General features: G+C 31.6%; 1 protein-coding gene across 1 annotated transcript in view; it reads right to left on the reverse strand.

Moving 5' to 3' along the window:
* Nucleotides 1-8,171, reverse strand: part of LOC105347555 (uncharacterized) — a 51,277-nt gene extending 43,106 nt beyond the window's left edge. Inside the window, exons 1-2 of the mRNA XM_066078673.1 lie at nt 7,982-8,171; nt 7,556-7,732 (exon numbers count right to left, since the gene is read on the reverse strand). Coding sequence (XP_065934745.1) covers nt 7,556-7,709 — 154 coding nt within the window. The 5' untranslated portion in view covers nt 7,710-7,732; nt 7,982-8,171. The remainder of the gene's footprint in view (nt 1-7,555; nt 7,733-7,981) is intronic.
* Nucleotides 8,172-19,387: the final 11,216 nt, after the last annotated feature.

Raw genomic sequence — 19,387 nt, forward strand, 5'->3', positions numbered from 1 at the left:
TCAGACCACCACCCTTCCCCACACATACTTATTCTCAAGATCCATGCATGTTAATAACTCCCCATATATCCACGCATGTCAGTGACTCTCCAGATGCAGGAAACTGCTTCGGGCGACAGAAATTAAAGCGATTACTTAAAAATTAATGCCATATTATGCTTATAATGCTTATATTAATATCGAAATGAATTTTTATTAACATTGATATATCATTGCAAATACATGATGTAGTAAAACAGTAAAGGTAAGAAACCAGTTTTTTGGCCGACGCAATGTATCTACCATGAATTCGTTTTTGAAAATAAGTGAGCAATTTGAGAAAAAATAAACAAAATAAATATCACTCCACGATGTACTTCATTTAGAAATAATAAAAATGCATAAGTTTAATAAATTAATCATTTATCTTCAAAGCTATTTCAGTTATCTTTTATAACATTTATGAAAAATTAAAACATTTATATTAAACATCGTATATCTCTATGGTAAGAACAAAATACACATAAATACAACAGGACATTAAAACAAGATATTATTAACACTGTAATTTCTATGATGTTTACATGCCTGTTAATTGACATAATTGCGTACGTACACTTGATTTCGATAGTTATTCTGTAAACCTTTTACAAATAATGCGCTAGTAAACGACACTATTGTTCTTACATGAGTCTGATGGCAACAAATTAAATGCCCAATATTTGATTCTTTCAAAAAATCTAATAAGGTCTAGCTTGAAAGGTACTCTATCTAATTGAAAAAAATCGGACCTTAGATTAAAAAATCACTTAAGCTTGATTATGTTAAAGAGTCTCCGGAAACAAGAATCGACAAATTCGAACTAAAGATTAAAGATATATAAAACACATTATTAAGGTGTGAATTCAAAACAATAAATTGTAAGTTGTACAGATGAAAGTGTAAAATGTACAGATTAAAATGTGTAATTTGCAGATAAATGTGTTATTTGGAAAATTTAAGTGTGAAATTTACACACCAAGGTGTACAAAATGAAAAACAAGAGGCCCAATGGCCATGGGCCACATCGCTCACCTGAGGAACAATAGGTATGAAAAAATTCAGCTCAATTGAATCATCCAGACAATGCTGTATAATTCATGTAGATCCTGTACAAATAAAAATCCATTTTACCCCTTAGATATTCTTTTTATCATTAGTCCCTTTTCTAACAGGATAATTTTATAGTCATTACATATGTTATGCATTGCAGTTCTCAAAATGATCTTACACAGTCGTTTATTTAGTATGTATATGGGATATAAACCTACATCAAACTCTGAATGCCCAAGAATTGTCCAAGGGCCAAGGTCAACATAATTTAAAAGAATCATCCGGCTGATAAGTTTCTGAGAAGAAGATTTTTAAAGATTTACTCTAAATATTCCTCTGTAATAATTCGATCCCCCCCCCCATTGTGGCCCCACCCTACTCCCGGGGTCATGATTTTCACAACTTTGAATCTATACTACTTGAAGATGCTGCCACACAAGTTTCAGCTTTTTTGGCCAAATGTTTCTTGAGAATAAGATCTTTTAAAATATTTCAAACATTATCAATAAATATTAATTACCCCCTCTTGAAAAAAAGCGTGATCCTTAATTTTCACAACTTTGAATTCCTTTTGCCTAAGGGTGCTTTGTGCCATGTTTGGTTGAAATTGGTCCAGTAGTTCTTGAGAAGAAGTCGAAAATGTGAAAATTTTATGGACAGACAGACAGACGGACAGACAAACGACAGACAAAATTTAATCAGAAAGCTCAATTGAGCTTTCAGCTCAGGTGAGCTAATTAATGTCAATCTGTTGAAAAATAAGCATGACATTTTTGTTGAAGTATTTTGTTATAAATATTTTGAAGAATAGTTGTTATAAAAACTTTCATTGTACCCAAAATGAATCATTTGATTTTAACCTTACCAAACCCCGACCATGAATTAATACAAAAGTTGGATAAAGCTTTATTTATTTATCTCTGGGGGTCAGATATACACAAAATTAAGAAAAATACAATCATTCAAGACTACAATCAGGGAGGGCTTAAGATGATCGATTACAAGGAATTTATGTTAGCACTTAAATCAACCTGGATAAGAAGACTTCTTCATTCATCGCCAAAATGGATACATATTTTAGAAGCTGAAATGAATACTAGTGTTAGCAACTTATGGTCAAGAGGTACTGAATATACTCTAAAAATATGTAAATTAATACATAATTGTTTCTGGAAAGTTCTCCTGAGCTGGACCAAAATAACTGATTGCCAGATAACTATAAAAGAATTAATTCCATTTGAACATATATGGTATAATCCAAGAATTAAAATAAACAAGGCATCTGTATTTCTAAAACAATATTTTAATAATGGTATGATTTGTATTATAGACCTTTTTGATCTAAATGGTAATTTCATAACTTATGAAACAATTATTAACTCAAAGGTAAAAACAAATTATGTAGAATATGTAGGACTGAGGAACGCAATTTTTTAATATATAGGGACATGTAATATGACACAAGTAAAACAAAAGATTCAGCCATATATACCAATGCCCCTAAAAGTGTTTTACAAAAGCAAAAAAGGATGTAAAGATATGTACAATTTACTTACTAGAGAAAAGAAAAAGCAAGTTACCTCGGTAATAAATTGGAGAGAGAAAGGATATGATATGAATGAATTCGACTGGGGAAATATTTTTGAACTTCCATTTAAAGCTACTCTTGAATCTAAACTCCAATGGATGCAATTTCAAATACTACATAGAATTGTTCCTACGAATAATTATCTCTATAAAATTAAGCTTAAGGACTCTCCTCTTTGTAGCTTTTGTAAATTAAACATTGAAACAATAGAACATTTATTTGCAGAATGCCCTAAAGTTAAGTATATATGGTATAGAATTGAAGAGCTGTTCTTAACAAAATATAATGTCTCTTTTGTTTTGATAAAAAAAAGCATACTTTTTGGTAAATACAACAATAATAAATTATACAGAGTTCAGAACTTATTGATACTTATTGTAAAACAATACATTTTTTCTTGTAAGTTCAAACCTATCCAAGAACTTGACTTTTTTGGTTTAAGTATCATAATTGCCGAGAGATTCCTTATTCAGAAATTTATGTTATTAAAAAACTGCAAATATTTAGAATATGAAAGAGAATGGAAAGCAATTTGTGATTTGCTGTAGGTAGCATATATATTAGCTATTACATAGAACTTATGAATTATAAACCCAAAATCTACTATAGTTAATACTAGAAGTAAAATATACAATAGCTGATTTATGTTTGATGTACATGATGATATTGCCTGTCTGTCTTTTTTTTCTCTCTCTTTTTACTTTCTCTATCATATATAACTCTTTTGCATAATAATACGCTATATATTAATTTTTTTTGTACCATGTATGTAAAAATGTAAAAGAGTTTCAATAAAATGTTTCACCAAAAAAAAAAAAAAAAAAAAGTATTTTGTTTCAACAATAAAATATCAATGATAATATAGTTTGTTTTATTTCAGAGCTTTTATTGAAAGCGCCCGACCGTAGATGAAAAAATGACAAAAACAAACTGTCAACCATCTCAAAAATCCATAAAACGATCTGGTGTCAACAGAATCAAGTTAAAAATTGATATTTCATTTTAGACAACAAAATACTTCAGCAAAAATTTCAAAGTAGAGAAAACAAGGTTTCAAACAAATTTGACAAACACGGAACACTGTTTATTTGTGTTCATAATAAGCAAGCAAAGAGGAAAAATGGTTTAAATAAAACCTTAACGAATATCTAACGAATGTAATCATTGTTTACATAACAAAAAATTGTGATATCTGTATTCTTCACATAACTCGACAACTGACATTCAAATGTCGGCCCTCATCAACAATAAACAAGTGAACAATTTAAATATAAAAAGCAGAGAAATAAAATTATAAAATATCTATCTCAAATCGTTACCTACCCCTTTAATTAAGGTGGCTCACTACACCGTAAAATAGTTTCTCAAATCAGCAGAAAATTACTTGATTATGATATATATCATAATGAATAAGAAATATTTAAGTCTAATAGCCAAAAAAAAAAATGTGCAAGTTTGGATGAAAAATTATATTTTCAAAAATTTAATTCAGTTAACATGAACAAAAGCTCCAGGCGGAATCGAACTCATTTTCTGTGGTTCAGAAGCCCAATACTTTAACCACTGAGCTGCGGCTCTTAAAAAATATAAGTGTAGGTGTAGTGAGGTACCTTTAGTAGTGGTACCGTGAGCAGAGCAAGCTCACAAATTATACCCCCGCTGAAAAATATAACTATGCTGTACTGTGCAAAAAATACTTGGGTATAGAAAAAAAATGAAAACAATTTTGGCAAGAATGTCATGTTATGCTTGAAATGGTAATGACAGTTTCAATATCAGAAGTGTATAATTTCACTTGAGGAATCAAATTTGTCACAAATATAATGATATAATATAAAAAAAATTGTAGCAAACAATAAATAAAGTAATTCTCTATTGGAAGGTAATGGAGACACCGATATTTTTGTCAATAACCTTGAACTTCCAAAAATGACCAAATCTCAAGGTGACGACATACTTTCAGATCACAAGCAATTTTTGCATCAATGTGTAGCTTTTAATATATCTCCATTACATGATATGGCCTGGACGGGAATTATGCATTTTTTTACATTGATCTTGAACTTGCCCTTATGACCTGTGGTCAATATTACGACACACCTCCAGAGCATAAAAAATATTCGTGTAAAGTAGAAACTTCCAAAGTTTCTCCATCAGACATTATATAATTCATATTATGTATTTTTGTTATAAGCAATTATTAGATGCATGTAATTGTTATCAATATAAATTATTTTGACTGCGCCCCAAGTTGCCCGACTCCAAATTAGTAAAACTTAATTGATTTATCCCAGTACTCATCATTAAGGTCGTGTAAAGTAGAAACTTCCAAAGTTTCTCCATCAGACATTATATAATTCATATTATGTATTTTTGTTATAAGCAATTATTAGATGCATGTAATTGTTATCAATATAAATTATTTTGACTGCGCCCCAAGTTGCCCGACTCCAAATTAGTAAAACTTAATTGATTTATCCCAGTACTCATCATTAAGGTCTTCCGTTTCCAACGGAAGACCTTCTTCTTTTCGTTCTGTTTCTTCGCTATTTTTCTTTTTTTTTCCAACAAATTTTGTGCACGCAATTTCTCAAAAACGACTCAATCGATTTTCATTCAACTTTAAGATATGATAGATACTAATCTAAGCGTCATACTTAATTTTTTATTTTGATGACGTCATTTCCATTTTTGAGATATTGACGTTTTAGCGATTTTCAGACGGTCGGCTTGTCCTGGATCTTCTCCTTAAGGATTAAAGATATTGAGTTCAAACTTTCAGGGATTGTAGTCGAAAGATTGTAGATGTGTCTTTTGGCATTCATTTTTGTCTGACTCAAAAGGCGGTAATACTCGCCTGGACCGGAAATTCGAGACTTCGAGACTTAAAAAACATCGAAATTTTTTCGGGTTTTCTTTGTTTATCTCTTTTCTGAAAATATTTTTTTTAGACATGTAATGTAAAATATATCTATATTTCATAGACCTTTCATTAAATTTCAAGAAAAAGGGACTGACACCTAAATTAAGGGGACCAAAGGGCTCTACAGTTTTTTAACCAATACTTCTTTACTGAAAGATATTTTGTGAAATGTTATAGAAGCAAATATGTTTACCTTACAGTTATGTATCCAAGTAATGTAATGATTTTATCATGTGTTACGTAATTAAGGGTTTTCAGGGGCCAAAAGTCCAAAATTTCGATCACTCATAAAAATATTTTGAAATCCAGTACAGAAGAAAAGTTGTTTAAAATGATGTTTTTAGCAATATGAAACCTTCAAAATCTTGCTAAACGACCCCTAAAAAGAGATAAGGGATCGGCCCCTAAAAGCTTCCTTGTCATATATCTCCAGAACGGTAACACATTTCTAAACACTTGTTGAACATAACGTGTTTAGAATTAAATGTCCTTTTATTTGATATCAAGAAAAAAGGGACTGGCCCCTAAGATTTGGGAACCAAAGGGCTCTTAAGTTTTTTATCTATACCCTTTTACTGAGGGATATTTTGTGAAATGTTATAGAAGGAAATATGTTTATCATACAGTTTTGTTACCAAGCAATGTAATGATTTTATCATGTGTTATGTAATCAGGCGGTTTTAGGGGCCAAAAGTCCAAAATTTGATCACCCATATCTCAGAAAGGAAAAATATTTTGAAATGCAGTACAGAAAAAAAGTTGTTCAGAATGATGTTCTTAACAATATGCAACCTTCAAAATTTCGTTAAACAGCCCATAACCAGTGATAAGGGATCGGTCCCTAAAACGGTCTTTCACATATCTCTCAAGATCGGTTAACGACTTTCTATCTAAACATTTGTTGACAAAATGTGTTCAGAATAAAATGACCTTTCATTTGATTTCCAGAAGAAGGGCCCTTAAATCAAGGGACTAAAGGGTTTTTAAGTCGTTTATCTATAGCCCTTTACTGAAAGCTCTTTTGGGGAAGGTAATTTAAGCTGAATTAGGTATAATACGTTTATATATCCTAACAATATAATGATTTCCTCTTGCGCTACCTAATTAGGGTTTTTAGGGCCAGTGGTAAACAAGTGTTATCTTTTTTATCTTAATTAGAAGAAATGCAAGTATTTAAAAAGCAATGAAAGAGAACTTATAAAAAGCGATACATAAAAACATTAGTACTTCACTCCGTTTTCCATATCATGTATTTTTGTCGAAAATCAAAGTCAATGATATCATATTTCTTTTTAAAAATCGCGCGGAAAACCTCCTAGTTGCTCGCAACGAGATCGTGTCTAGTATATTATTATATTCATATTGTAACTAATGACAAATGTGTGAAAGGCAAAACACATGTATTAATTTTCCAGCTAAGACCTTATGTTTCTGTATGCTTTCTTGATTTCACGAGAGAGCAACGGTAAATCACTTGCAAAAATGGATAATACAAAACTTCCGATAAGCAGTCCACCTAGGATACTCCCGACTGCTTTCGCTGAGGTTCGCTCATCCTTTGCACATACTTTTAAACGTCGAGCTTTAGAAGTTTCGTTTGCCCTGATAGAGAGCTTGGATTTTATTTCCTGTAGTCTGGTTTGTAATGCTTCTGTATCATTTACGTTTATGTATTTATTGGATCCACATGGACAATGGCACGTATTGGCTGTAAAAAAATAAAATACATGTTCTATTTATTACATTTCAATTAAAACAAGCACAATTGTACAAATGACGGTCTATATACATGTATATGGGCAAAGTGTATTTTTAAATTCAAATATATTTTTGCATAACTATGGTTTGAGACCTTTTTAAGATAAACACATAAAGCTTAATACAATGTTAGTATGATACTTGGTGTGTGTTTGTGGGGGGGGGGGGGGGGGGGTGGGGTGCACTGTGTGTGTGTTTCAAAATGGTAAACTCACTACAAGTAGGACTTGTTCCTGTCCAGTATCCCAGGTGATTGCATCGTCTGTACAGATCTCCGGATGTATGATTGGAACCTTCCAGACATCTATACGTAACAGAGTCGTTGTACAGGTTTCCTGTTATTGTGTAGTTTGCGTTGTCAATATGCATGCTTGTTATGTCACACACGGCACCTAGAAATATAAAGCTTAACAGATTACCTTTTGTTACTGTACCGCTTATGTATAAATACGTCTTTTATTTATCATGTTTCTACAATATTTGGTTTTAAATATTCCATGATTTATCATATTTCATCGTTTCAATGCAGTCTGTCAGAATATATAAACGATTTGCATTGTTTTTAGGTTTAAATACATAGCTAAAATTATCTACGGTAATGTTTAACTTTTATATTTGATACGTTTTAATGCTTAACATACTGCACGTAGGAGATAATCCTGTCCAGTATCCTAGGTGATTGCATCGTCTGTACAGATCCCCGGATGTATAATTGAAACCACCCAGACACCTATACGTAACAGAGTCGTTGAATTGATTTCCTGTCACGTTGTAAACGGCGTTGTCGATTCGCAAATCACTGTCGTCGCACGTAACATCTAAAGTTTGAAGTTTTGGATTTTACTGTGTTTAAATACAATATTTCCTGTAAGTTTAAAATGTTAATTAATTGCAACTTTGTACGTGTGTGAAAATAAATAATTAAATACTCAATAAACGAAATGTTTTTGTACTATTTTCTCACACAAACCGACCGATTTTAAACAACTATAAGCTACTTGGAAATACATGACACGTAAATTTAATACTTTGGTGTCAGTACAAATTTATCTTTTGTTACAAACGTCTATTTACGCTAGAGTGTTTCAGCTTAATCTTTAGAATAAACATGTACATTTGCAAATAATATGCATATAATTGAGGTCTTAAAATATCTGGTGAAATTGGTAATGCTATGGAAATTTTTTTGATTGTTCGGATTGTTGGAATTTGGAGAAGTTTAATCTTATTGTAGATGCAACTTTCAAAAATCGATATCAGACATAAATATGTCGTTTTGAAATATTAGAATAAGTCATAAGGATCAGCTTTAAAAAAGTCATACTTTTGCGTGTTTCTTTTCGTACACTGCGTTTTGATCATGCCCAAAAATTTCAACCCTCAAATTCTAAATTAATATTTTAGGATTTCATGCATATTTGATTAATTTTTGCACCATTTAAATCAGTATTGTTAATCTTTGAAAAAAAGAAGATTTATATTTCATAACAAAGATAGATTTATCAACAACAGCAAATCCTCATTAATTTAGATAATAATAGCGAGCGAAGCGAGCTCTAAGGATCAGTGTGCGCGGGAAAAAGAACGAGCTAAACCTATAGATTCATCATGTCTACGTCCCATAATGCTCTCTAATGTTTTCACCCGTGTTGCTATGCCAAAAATGGCGGACATTTAGCTCGTAATTTACTGTGTCTAGAGGTTTGAAGACACGTTCTGAGTACTGCAGAAGCATTGGCGAGACCGAAGAGATTTGTTAAATGCTTCCATACCTTCGTATTTAGTCGAGATAAACAAAGACAAAAAAGGCCATGGGTGACGTCACAGTGCTCTCGCGCTATATTTCCCGCGATAAATTAGAGGTGAATTAAACATCTGTAATGTGTGTACTAGCAATTTTAGTATAGACTGCGATACCTGCCTCAGATGATGATTTTATTTTTTTATTTTTTGAGGGGGGGGGGGTGGGGGTGGGGTGAGATGAAAGAGAGATTTAATATATAATAGCAAGAGTCATTAATACTTTACTGTCATATCGATCCAATTTTAAACTAATTTTGCATGCATGTTCAGTAAATACAGGTAGGGAACTTCAAGATTAAAAAATAATTAGGTCATTTTGAACTAAAAAAAATAATAAAGAGAAAAAAATAAACAAGGTACCAAAAAATAATGCTTTATTTCTCGTTAACAGTTTTGACCAAACCAAACACAAATTCATTTTGACAGACGGATCAATTCTCTCCAAAAGTAAAGAACGGTTTTAGGTGGAAGCTCTATGTATTTTGTAAGAATTTTTTTTAAACTTAGAAATCTTAATAATTCTCTCTCTCTCTCTCTCTCCGTATGTTGTCTGTCTGTATGTCTATTTGACTTTCTGTCCATCTATCTTTCTTTCTCCCTCTCTCCCCCTCTGTCTGTCTGTCCGTTAGCTGCACTACGTGCTTCTTCCACGAGCAGTCGACGAGAAAAACGTGTTGGTCTTTTCTTTTTCAAGTCCGATGATAATAAAAGTATGATCAGCAATAACTTAGTTTTACAATGTGTGTTTGGTTAATATGATTCTTACACTGCGTTTTCGAAGTTTACTTTGTAAACGTATATATACTACACACACACACACACACACACACACACACTCTCTCTCTCTCTCTCTCTCTCTCTCTCTCTCTCAAATTTTTTTTATAGTTGATAACTTAATAACATGGCAATGATGCAAGGCATGTGTAGTTCTTGCTGCGCTCGCTGCAACAGTAGCACTATGAATCATTTTAATTCAATTAAATATTAATTAACCGAGACATAAGACATACATTTGTTGTTTTTCCGTAAATGTGTCTATTACTCACCTATATTGACTTCTACAGTCATTAAATCTGCTATAAGGTAATCTAAAAAAATATGATAAATGTTCATTTTTGTTCCTGACTTTCTTAAATTATTAAAACCCCATTATTTAGGGATGGAGACTCCTATTTAGTTACCTGGTAACTCGGTGAAGTTAGTTAACGCCCTCAAAAGGGCTCAATACAAAACAAATCTATAAAAATTGATTTAATTTGATTTCCTAATACTGAGCACATAGCAAGCAAACTAATTATATACAAGAAATAATCATAAGCAGGGGTGCATAAAATAATTAAATATCTATCATGATTCCAGGGAAAAGTCTCTGGTTGAAAGATTGAGTCAATTAGATCGTAGCAAAGAAAGTAATTGGTTATAACAAACTGGAAAATATTAGTCAAAATCTTAACTGATGCCTTCATCATGTTTTCATGTGATATGATGGAACCAGTTTATTCATGCCATGAAAATGCTATTTTAAAATTGTTAGCTACTCCTGGACATCTAGTAGACACAAGAAGCGAATCGTTAGGATGATCAAGAACGTTTAACAAATTATGAAAACGGCAAATGCAGAATAAGTTATAATGGAAGGAAGAATTAATAAAAAATGTAGAAAGGAAATGGTTATTAAGTAAGACTAGGAACATAGACACAAATAAATGTCAAGTTTTTTTTCTTTATTTTTTTTCTTTTAATGTCGCAATTTATATAATTAATGCACATTTTTAATGCTTTTTTCTGATTTTGAATGTCAACGAACGAGTAACAAGAAAGATACAGTGTTAAGAATTCTTTTTTATGTAATTCTTATGTAAATAAAGTCCTTCAAACTGACCAAGAAAACCATTATATATAATTTAAATTGAAAAATGAAAACCAAAAACTTGTCTAAATCCCTATAACTACATGGTTAGTTTGATTATCTCTATATCAAAATTTCTTATCGAATGAATTGTTTTAGAATTTTCTTCCTTTCTCGTGTGCATTTCTTCTGGCAAAAGCGTGAATATTTAGGATACATATTTTGTGATTATAAAAAAAATAAATGATATAATTGGTTTACTATTGAAATAATCCTTTGTCGTCAAACCACTGTACCAGATAGTTGTTTTAGAAACTTGATCCACTTTGCAGGGTTTAGTTAATACGGACTCCTCGACAAGAAGCCACCCAATGTCCCCGTCACACCCATTGTGAGGATTGCTTATATAGAATCTTCTTTTTACTTTAGGGTCCTGAAAACTGAATACATCAAAGACAATTGAGACAAGTCACTCAACGTAATGTTAATATTGTGGCATCTTCATTAGTTTTCGGATCACTCCACTCCCCCATAAACCCTTGGCAGATGCCATTACGAAAACTCGGTGACAAGTTACATCCATTGTGAGGATAAGCTATATAGAATCTTCTATTTGTCTTGACGAACTGAAAGCTGAATACAATAAAGACAATTAAATACCACAGGTACAATTTACTCACCGTTAATATTGTGGCAGTTTGAAAGTTACAGCAAGAACAACCGATAGAGGAATAATTGATTTTGACTTTTCAAATAATTCTGTAAATGTGTGATATAGCTTTCAGCCTTAGATATAATCTGTCTTTGATATTGTAAACTTGCGTATTGCCATATTTAAATGCTTGAGTAATTTACACCAAACGTCCACAAGGAGAAAAACTTTAGAACAATGCTTTGTCATAGTAAAGGTTTGTATTCATGCCAGGTTGTTATCGTGCGTATGGCTTGCACCAGATACTTCATTTGATTATCTTCCAAAGTATATTAAACATATCCAGCGTGTACTTCTTCCTTTACGATTCATATCTTCAGTTGCCCACACTAATCTATTCCTTAAGCGTTTCGCGAACGCGTACGGATTAATACATTGTACATTGCAACAATTATAAGTGACAGACTTTGACATTTGGTCACCAATGTTTTGAAAAAGTAAAACATTTGAATCATATGTAAATATATATATATATATATATATATATATATATATATATATATATATATATATATATATATATATATATATATAACATCAGTCATATTTATCGATAATATTGTACCTTATTTGTAAATATTCCAGAGAATCGATTGTACTAGTTGTGAGATCGGTGTATGAAGAACCCTTGAATCGCTCTTTTGACATCCAGTTGGTTTTGCTGGTATTTCTGCCGTCGAACACAAAAAACGCAGTAATATTTTCCTCTGTGTAGATTTTTATGGTGACCTGAATATATCGATTTAAAACAATTCATTTTGTAAGCAGCATGTATATTATGAATGGTGTTTTAAATGACGTATTGTGCCACAGTCTGTTATCCTTAAAAGTGTTTTTGAACTCTAACAGTTCTCTCTTAATGTTCCTTAGTGTTAAAACCCAGTACGACTGCCAATGTGTTTTTTTTTATGTTCGCAAGTAGGTTATAGAAGCATATGGCAATTTAGCATCTTAATTCAACTGTTATTTACAAATTTGTAAAACTGTTTTTCATTAGACCAACAACTAAGTATTATCCTTTGAAATAGATGTCAATGCAATAAAATAAGGAAGTACATTACTGCTACACCGGGGCATTATCACGTGATAACTATAAATAGGTTACTATATTCCTTAACATAAATTGAGATAGAACAACACTCCCCTGTTGTTTCCACAAAACAAAAAATAAATCAAGTGAAGGCAAACCATCTCAGTTTTATCAAAACTGCTGCTAGAATCTTATATTCTTCTCGATTTAATAATTATTCATCCCGTTAAAAAAAACCCTTTTATATAGTTCCACGAAAACGGTATGCTGCATCAATTCAACACAAAACACAGGTTTTTAGCAGCATTTTCCATGTTAAGCATTGATAAAACTATTGATATTATTGCGTGCTTAATGTGAAGTTCAATATATACAGGGGAGTGTTGTTCTAGTCGATTTTTGTAATTATCGTAAACAACGAAAGAAAACAGCCTGGCTTAAAAAAAAAAGGCCAAATTACATACGAGTTTGCGAGTGATTATTAAAATGGCCATCCTTTCCAATATTCTTTCGCTTACTTCTCAATAAATCACACAAAAATATTTTAAAAGACTAGTTATATTTTGAACTTTTTTTCTATGCTTCTTTTCTTAGCCTCAAAATTTGATTTATGCATTTTATCATGTTAATTTGCTTTTGGACATTGCACTTCATTAACCAGATTTCGTTGATTAACTTAGGGTCGGTTTGCTTATTTAACCACTGATTACCATTTTAAATAGTCTGTCATGAAATAGATCAAAAATAATAAACTAGCTATCATGAACATTAAAATTATAAATTGACAACGTTCATTAACAAGTGTTTTGTTCATTAAAATATTTTATAACTAGTACGTATTGAATGTATGAAAAAGCAAAACAGTTTTGATATTTATTTTTACAATATCATTATATTATTATGATAGATAATGTGATATTACTCCGGCTCTTGCCCCCCCCCCCTCCCCCCCCCCCCCCTCATCCCTCCCCAATTTTCATGATCCAATATAAATATGTTTCAAACAATAAAAACAGTCAGATTAGTCCCAGATAAGGGTTAAGTCTTCATAGGAACCTTAAAATATATGAGATTCCTTGACATGTCAATGTAAGGTCTATGGTACTCCAATGACTGTCAAACCTTGTGGGCCTCTTGTTTTGCGATTCACTTGTTAACAAGGATTTTTTAATTCTCTTTTTATAAATAGCATTAATTTAAAACTACAGTAAACAGATGTTCCATTTGTTTAGCGAATTCCTTTATAGCAGTCATAAAATCAACCACAAGCCGCTGAATATCATCAATCTATAAATACGTAATGGTATCGCTTGATAATTTTCTTTTCAACTGACTTAAAACTCTTTGTCAGGTAGATTTGTCGATTCCTTTTCATTGCGTGGACCCTGAGGTCCACGCAGAAAATATATAAGCGAGGTTAAACCGGATGCTATGGGGAAAATTCAGCCTGCGCATGAGCTAGCCTGGTTCCTGTGCGTAATGGGTAGCTCAGGGAACCAGGCTAGCACAAGTTTATCTGAATCGGGATCGGGATTCTGTGCCATATGACACATATAAGTTCAAAGGCGCTGTTATTGTAAAGTTGTAGGTAAACGGTACAGACAAGGTATTCCTTTTCAGGAAATGATTGGCATGTGATATGAACTATCAGTATTATGAAATAAGTTAATGTTATGCCGAAACTACAACATGCATCAAAAAGCATAATTTGCAATGTTTTGTTGTTTTCCGAATACACATGTAACTTAACTTTACATTTATAGTAGGCGAGGCTAGATAACTTCCCGATTAAATTTTTTAAGCATTTAAGTATGATTGAATAATTGTCACTATAAAAGTTTAAATCTCAAGAAAAATGCATCAAATTATGAAATTTTTTAATTTACACAAAGCTGTCACTGCATAGTTAATAAAGTAAAGCGAATCGTAATGTGTGAACAAATAGCAGAATTCACAGAATGCCTGATACCATACATGCAAACTTCATTCATAGATAAATCATAATTATTCTGAGATAAAAAGTCAGGGCTATACATGCATGTATACGCAATACAAAGTACAAATTAAGTGGTTAAAAGCAGAGGGCTGGATTCTGTGGAATCTCTGATAATTTTAAGGCTTTCACGTTTTCGTTGGAAACACATGCAAATGGTCCACGTATTGTAGTCCCTTTTTAAAGGACAGCAACTTGTTATTGATTTTATTTGAGTGTCTTAAATCGACTTGGAGAACCCTGAGACGGGTTTCATTAAAATCATGTTTTACTAATTGATGATTCGAGGTTCGATGAATATACAGAATAAAAGGATATTATGGACTTTCCCGATGAATTAAAAACTTCTTATCTTCGTTTTGTTGTTTCATATTCGTACAAAAAATGATCATGATTCGTGTTTACTTCGTTGGAGAAAAAGACAATTAATCTCACCCCACTGTTGATTCATGATGAATCTTTGCTCTGAATTTGTTTTGCTAATTTCCATGAATAATATGTTGTGTAGCAATTGTATTTAATTTATATTCGAGATTTTTTTCTTTTACAAAAAAATTAGTTGATAAGTTATTTGAATCCTTCATAATACTAGTGGTATTAAAATAAAAATTCCTCCGAAAGAAACTGTTCGATTTCAATACTTATTAGTAGTCGTTCTTTAAATCAAGCTGTTTCTGGATAGGTATATATTTACTGTGGTTTTTTTTTCACTGTTAAGTATTTGATAATAAAATAGCATATAGGTGATTCAAATTCTTAAATTCAATTCCCCCCCCTCTCTCTCTCTCTCTCTCTCTCTCTCTCTCTCATATGTGAGAGATTTCATCCTTATTTACCTCCTGAATGTTTGTCTTTTCCCAGTCGTTGATGATTTCAGACTTAAATTGTTGTGAGGATGAATTGGGAAATCCGCCGAATAATGTTTCGTGAAGATAGAAGTCGTATATTCCAAAACTGGCACCTGTTGCGATTCTTAATACAGTGACATTCGTTGAAAGACATATGGAAAGACCAGCTGCATTAAAAAAAATCTCTATAAAAACGATTTTTTAAGAGGAAGCCATGAGGTGTTTTGTTACACTTTATGTAATGATTATCATATTGTATATTAACAGATTATTACATTTCTATACAAAAAGCAAACTTTATTTCAAAGCTCGTATTGACCTTGTGATGTAAGATCAGATGAATTCTGCAATCCACAAAATGTATTCTATTGTAGTTTGATCATAACCGTGCAATTTTTGAAAGGGTTGGGTTTTGTTTGAAGACGTTCATACGTTCTATCATGATGACTTACATTTTTTTTCATTTTTTTTAGAAAATGAAAAACTTAAAATTGAAAATTTTATCATTTTCATTAAAGATTAATACTGGCATATGTACCAACAGAAAAAAAACATTGTAAATAAATTACAGTAAGGAAAAAGTAAGAGAATGCAATTTCATTTTTGAAAAATTGACATCCCAAGAAAAAATAAACTACAAAAATCTAACCTGTGAGATATACAAATATCCAATGCATAACGATCTCGGAATCTAACAGTGTCATTGCACAAAAGACTTTCACTAGCTTTTGGTAGATGGTGTAAATTTCAAAATCGATTATATCTATCTGAAAGATTCGATCCGTGCTGTTTCATACCTTTTTGTCTATGTCTTTTTAAGTACTACTGCACCAGAAATGCAATTATCAACAACAGCATTTAAGTATCATAATACTGATGAGATTCTTAATTTATAAGAAAAAATCTCTTTAAAATTCTAGAGAATTTAAATGCAACAATCAACGATTGATTAAAATATGGAAGCAATCTGAAGAAGAGTGGTTTTAACATTGTTGCAACTCTAATTTAAACCAGTCCAAAGACCCTTAAAGCTCAGCAGAAACATAAAAGACAAATATTTAAAAATATTTATTTCAAGAAGTACATCTAAATATTTTCTCATCCGAAGGAACATTGTTCTAAATTGTATTGTGATCATAATTTAGCAAGCATGCAAGTTTTTAGTCGAAATCGATAAAACAAGGGCCAGCTATGTAGAGTGAGACTTTTACATACAAATATATAATGATATATCTTTTTATATTTTATATATTTCAGAACTGAAATTCTACAATTTGAGATCTTTATAAATATATTAATAAAAAATAAAAATTTTATCGTACTTATCTGCGTCTGACAACATAGCAGTGGTTTATATCATAAATAATCAAACATCAAACAAGAGGCCAATGGGGCACACAACGCTCACCTGAGCAACAATGGGCGTTCAAAAGATTTTGTGCCATATGGTCCCACGGTAGAATAACAAAAAAAAAATATTGTAAAGTATTCGAATTTTACCTTTATTTTTGCATACACGTAATCTTTGACATTGTACCTTCATGAAATACTTTTTTTTTTTTACCAGAATAAGAAAATCCTACGCAAAATATAAAACTAAACATTTGGTAGGGAAACACTGTTAAGTTGTTAACTTCCAATTCCCTATATTTTCGTTCTGCCCCCCCCCCCCCCCCCACTTTGTAAAGCGATTAAAATATATGAGAGCATATAGGTACAATTTTTTCATCAACTACTTACTAGTTATTGTATTTTAAAAAAATGTAATAGTTATTGTTTTTTATTTAAAAAATCCTGCATGTATAGATGTGAAGAAGAAAATTGTACCTCAATGTGCTCAGTTCCTCAAATTAAAAACATTCAAAAAATTATCTGTCTTCTCCATTATAATTAAATGCCTGTTAATTACTTCGCGTACAAACCAGGATAATTTTCCGCTGTGATATTTTCTTAGGAATAGCGATAATTACTTTATCCCCACAACAGAAATGTGTAAGAACTATGGAAACTGTTTTAAAGATGTCGTTTTTATTTATTAGTGTCTGAAAAACTATCAAAATTGATGTAGATTTCACATTATTTATTGTATAAAGAGGGGGCCCCAGAGAGTAGGTATATACAGAATATCATTCTTTTATTTTGTTTGTACAAGTATTTAACATACTCTAGTTCATATAGAATTTCTAATGTTCAACCAAAATTTCAGCGTCAATCGTAGTATTATAAGCAATATACAGAGCTCACAGTTCGCCTAGGTTTGAGTCATATTTTGTTCACATGAGTTAATTACATTCAGCTTAAGATTTTTAACTTGGTATTTCCTATTCAGCATATAAAATGAAAAAAAAGAATGGCCAAAGATTTTATATTCTTTTATTCACTCAAGACCAGTTCACTGGTATTTGAGGTTCAAAATCAGTTTATACAAATGTACACAAACACAGTCAAGGATCACGTGTACAGTAGGAGTAATTTAATGACGAAAAAAGGTTAAGTTTACAATACAATAAGTTGTTAAATTTGGTTTCTTGAAGAACAGACTTTGAAAATTTTCTTAATAAATGTTGACAAATTTTTTACTTTTTTAATCTTTAGTTTTTAAGACCTGTGTACACACATAGAATTGTGAGCAAATCTCTGTATCTTGCTTATAATTCGAAGCTTAACACTCAAATATGGTTAGTAAATAGAAATTGTAAACAATTAAACACAAGAAACATTCACTATAACAAATAAAGAACACAATTTATTTTTCGAAATGAATCATATATATACATGTATATACCTACATATTTCCGTCAGCGATAATAAACTCTATTTAAACTGAATAAACTTGAGCAAATGCCGAGCATCTCAACAAAACCTATTGCATTAATCTACCATTACGCAAAAGATAATGCCGAATTACCGATAGAATGAATTGTATTTCAGTACTTTTTTGATACATCAGATTTTGCTTAATTTGCGCAGGTAAACAGTTAACTGTTTGATTTACCGAAGTCTCTGTTCGATTTGATACGTAAAAAATCACGAAATACAGACGATAGTTCCCAGGTTACAAAGCATAAATAATGAAAACGAAACGAAAAGCAGAACAAGCTAACACCAACGTCATGTGAGAAAACTGTCAACGCATTGAAATATTTAGCTTAGCCTCTATTTACTTCACAATATTTTGCATGTTTCAAAAATTTCCCTTCATACGCGAACTGTTGCACAACAAGCAAATTCATCATTATCAGATCGACCCTTTTTCGTATGATGTCATGGCTGCTTTAAACAAAGAACCTCGTTTTAGAAGTATGGAATACGAGTCTTGGTAAAATGGGTATGCAAACCCGGGCCGTGGCAAAATAAAAGCCGGGGCAGATCGGCAATCGTCAATTCCAAATACGCATTATTTTGCAGCAATATTAACAGCGAATACAAATATACTGGTCCATCAAATATGCTGAAATTTTAACAAGATTGGCAGATTAATAACTGCCAATCTTTTGTTTTGCCCAGGCCAAGTCTTGCCTACCCATTTTACCGGATGCCGAACCCGAAGCTATTAAACTGATTGAAACACACCTTTCCTTTATTATTATTTTCGTAATAACTCAGATTTGAAACAGAATTAGCCCTTAATTTTTGCAATTTATATTTTCCTTCCCATAAGGATGATTTATGTTAAACTACGTTGAAATGGAATCAGTAGTTCTAGAGAAGAAGATTTTTAAAAATGCACCCCCCTTTTTTTACAGTTTCAAGGTTTTCTCCGCTTTGAATACAGATCGGACTTTTATTTCTGCAATTTATATTTGCCCTCC

This window comes from Magallana gigas, chromosome 3 (assembly GCF_963853765.1).
Source record: "Magallana gigas chromosome 3, xbMagGiga1.1, whole genome shotgun sequence".
NCBI lineage: Eukaryota > Metazoa > Mollusca > Bivalvia > Ostreida > Ostreidae > Magallana > Magallana gigas.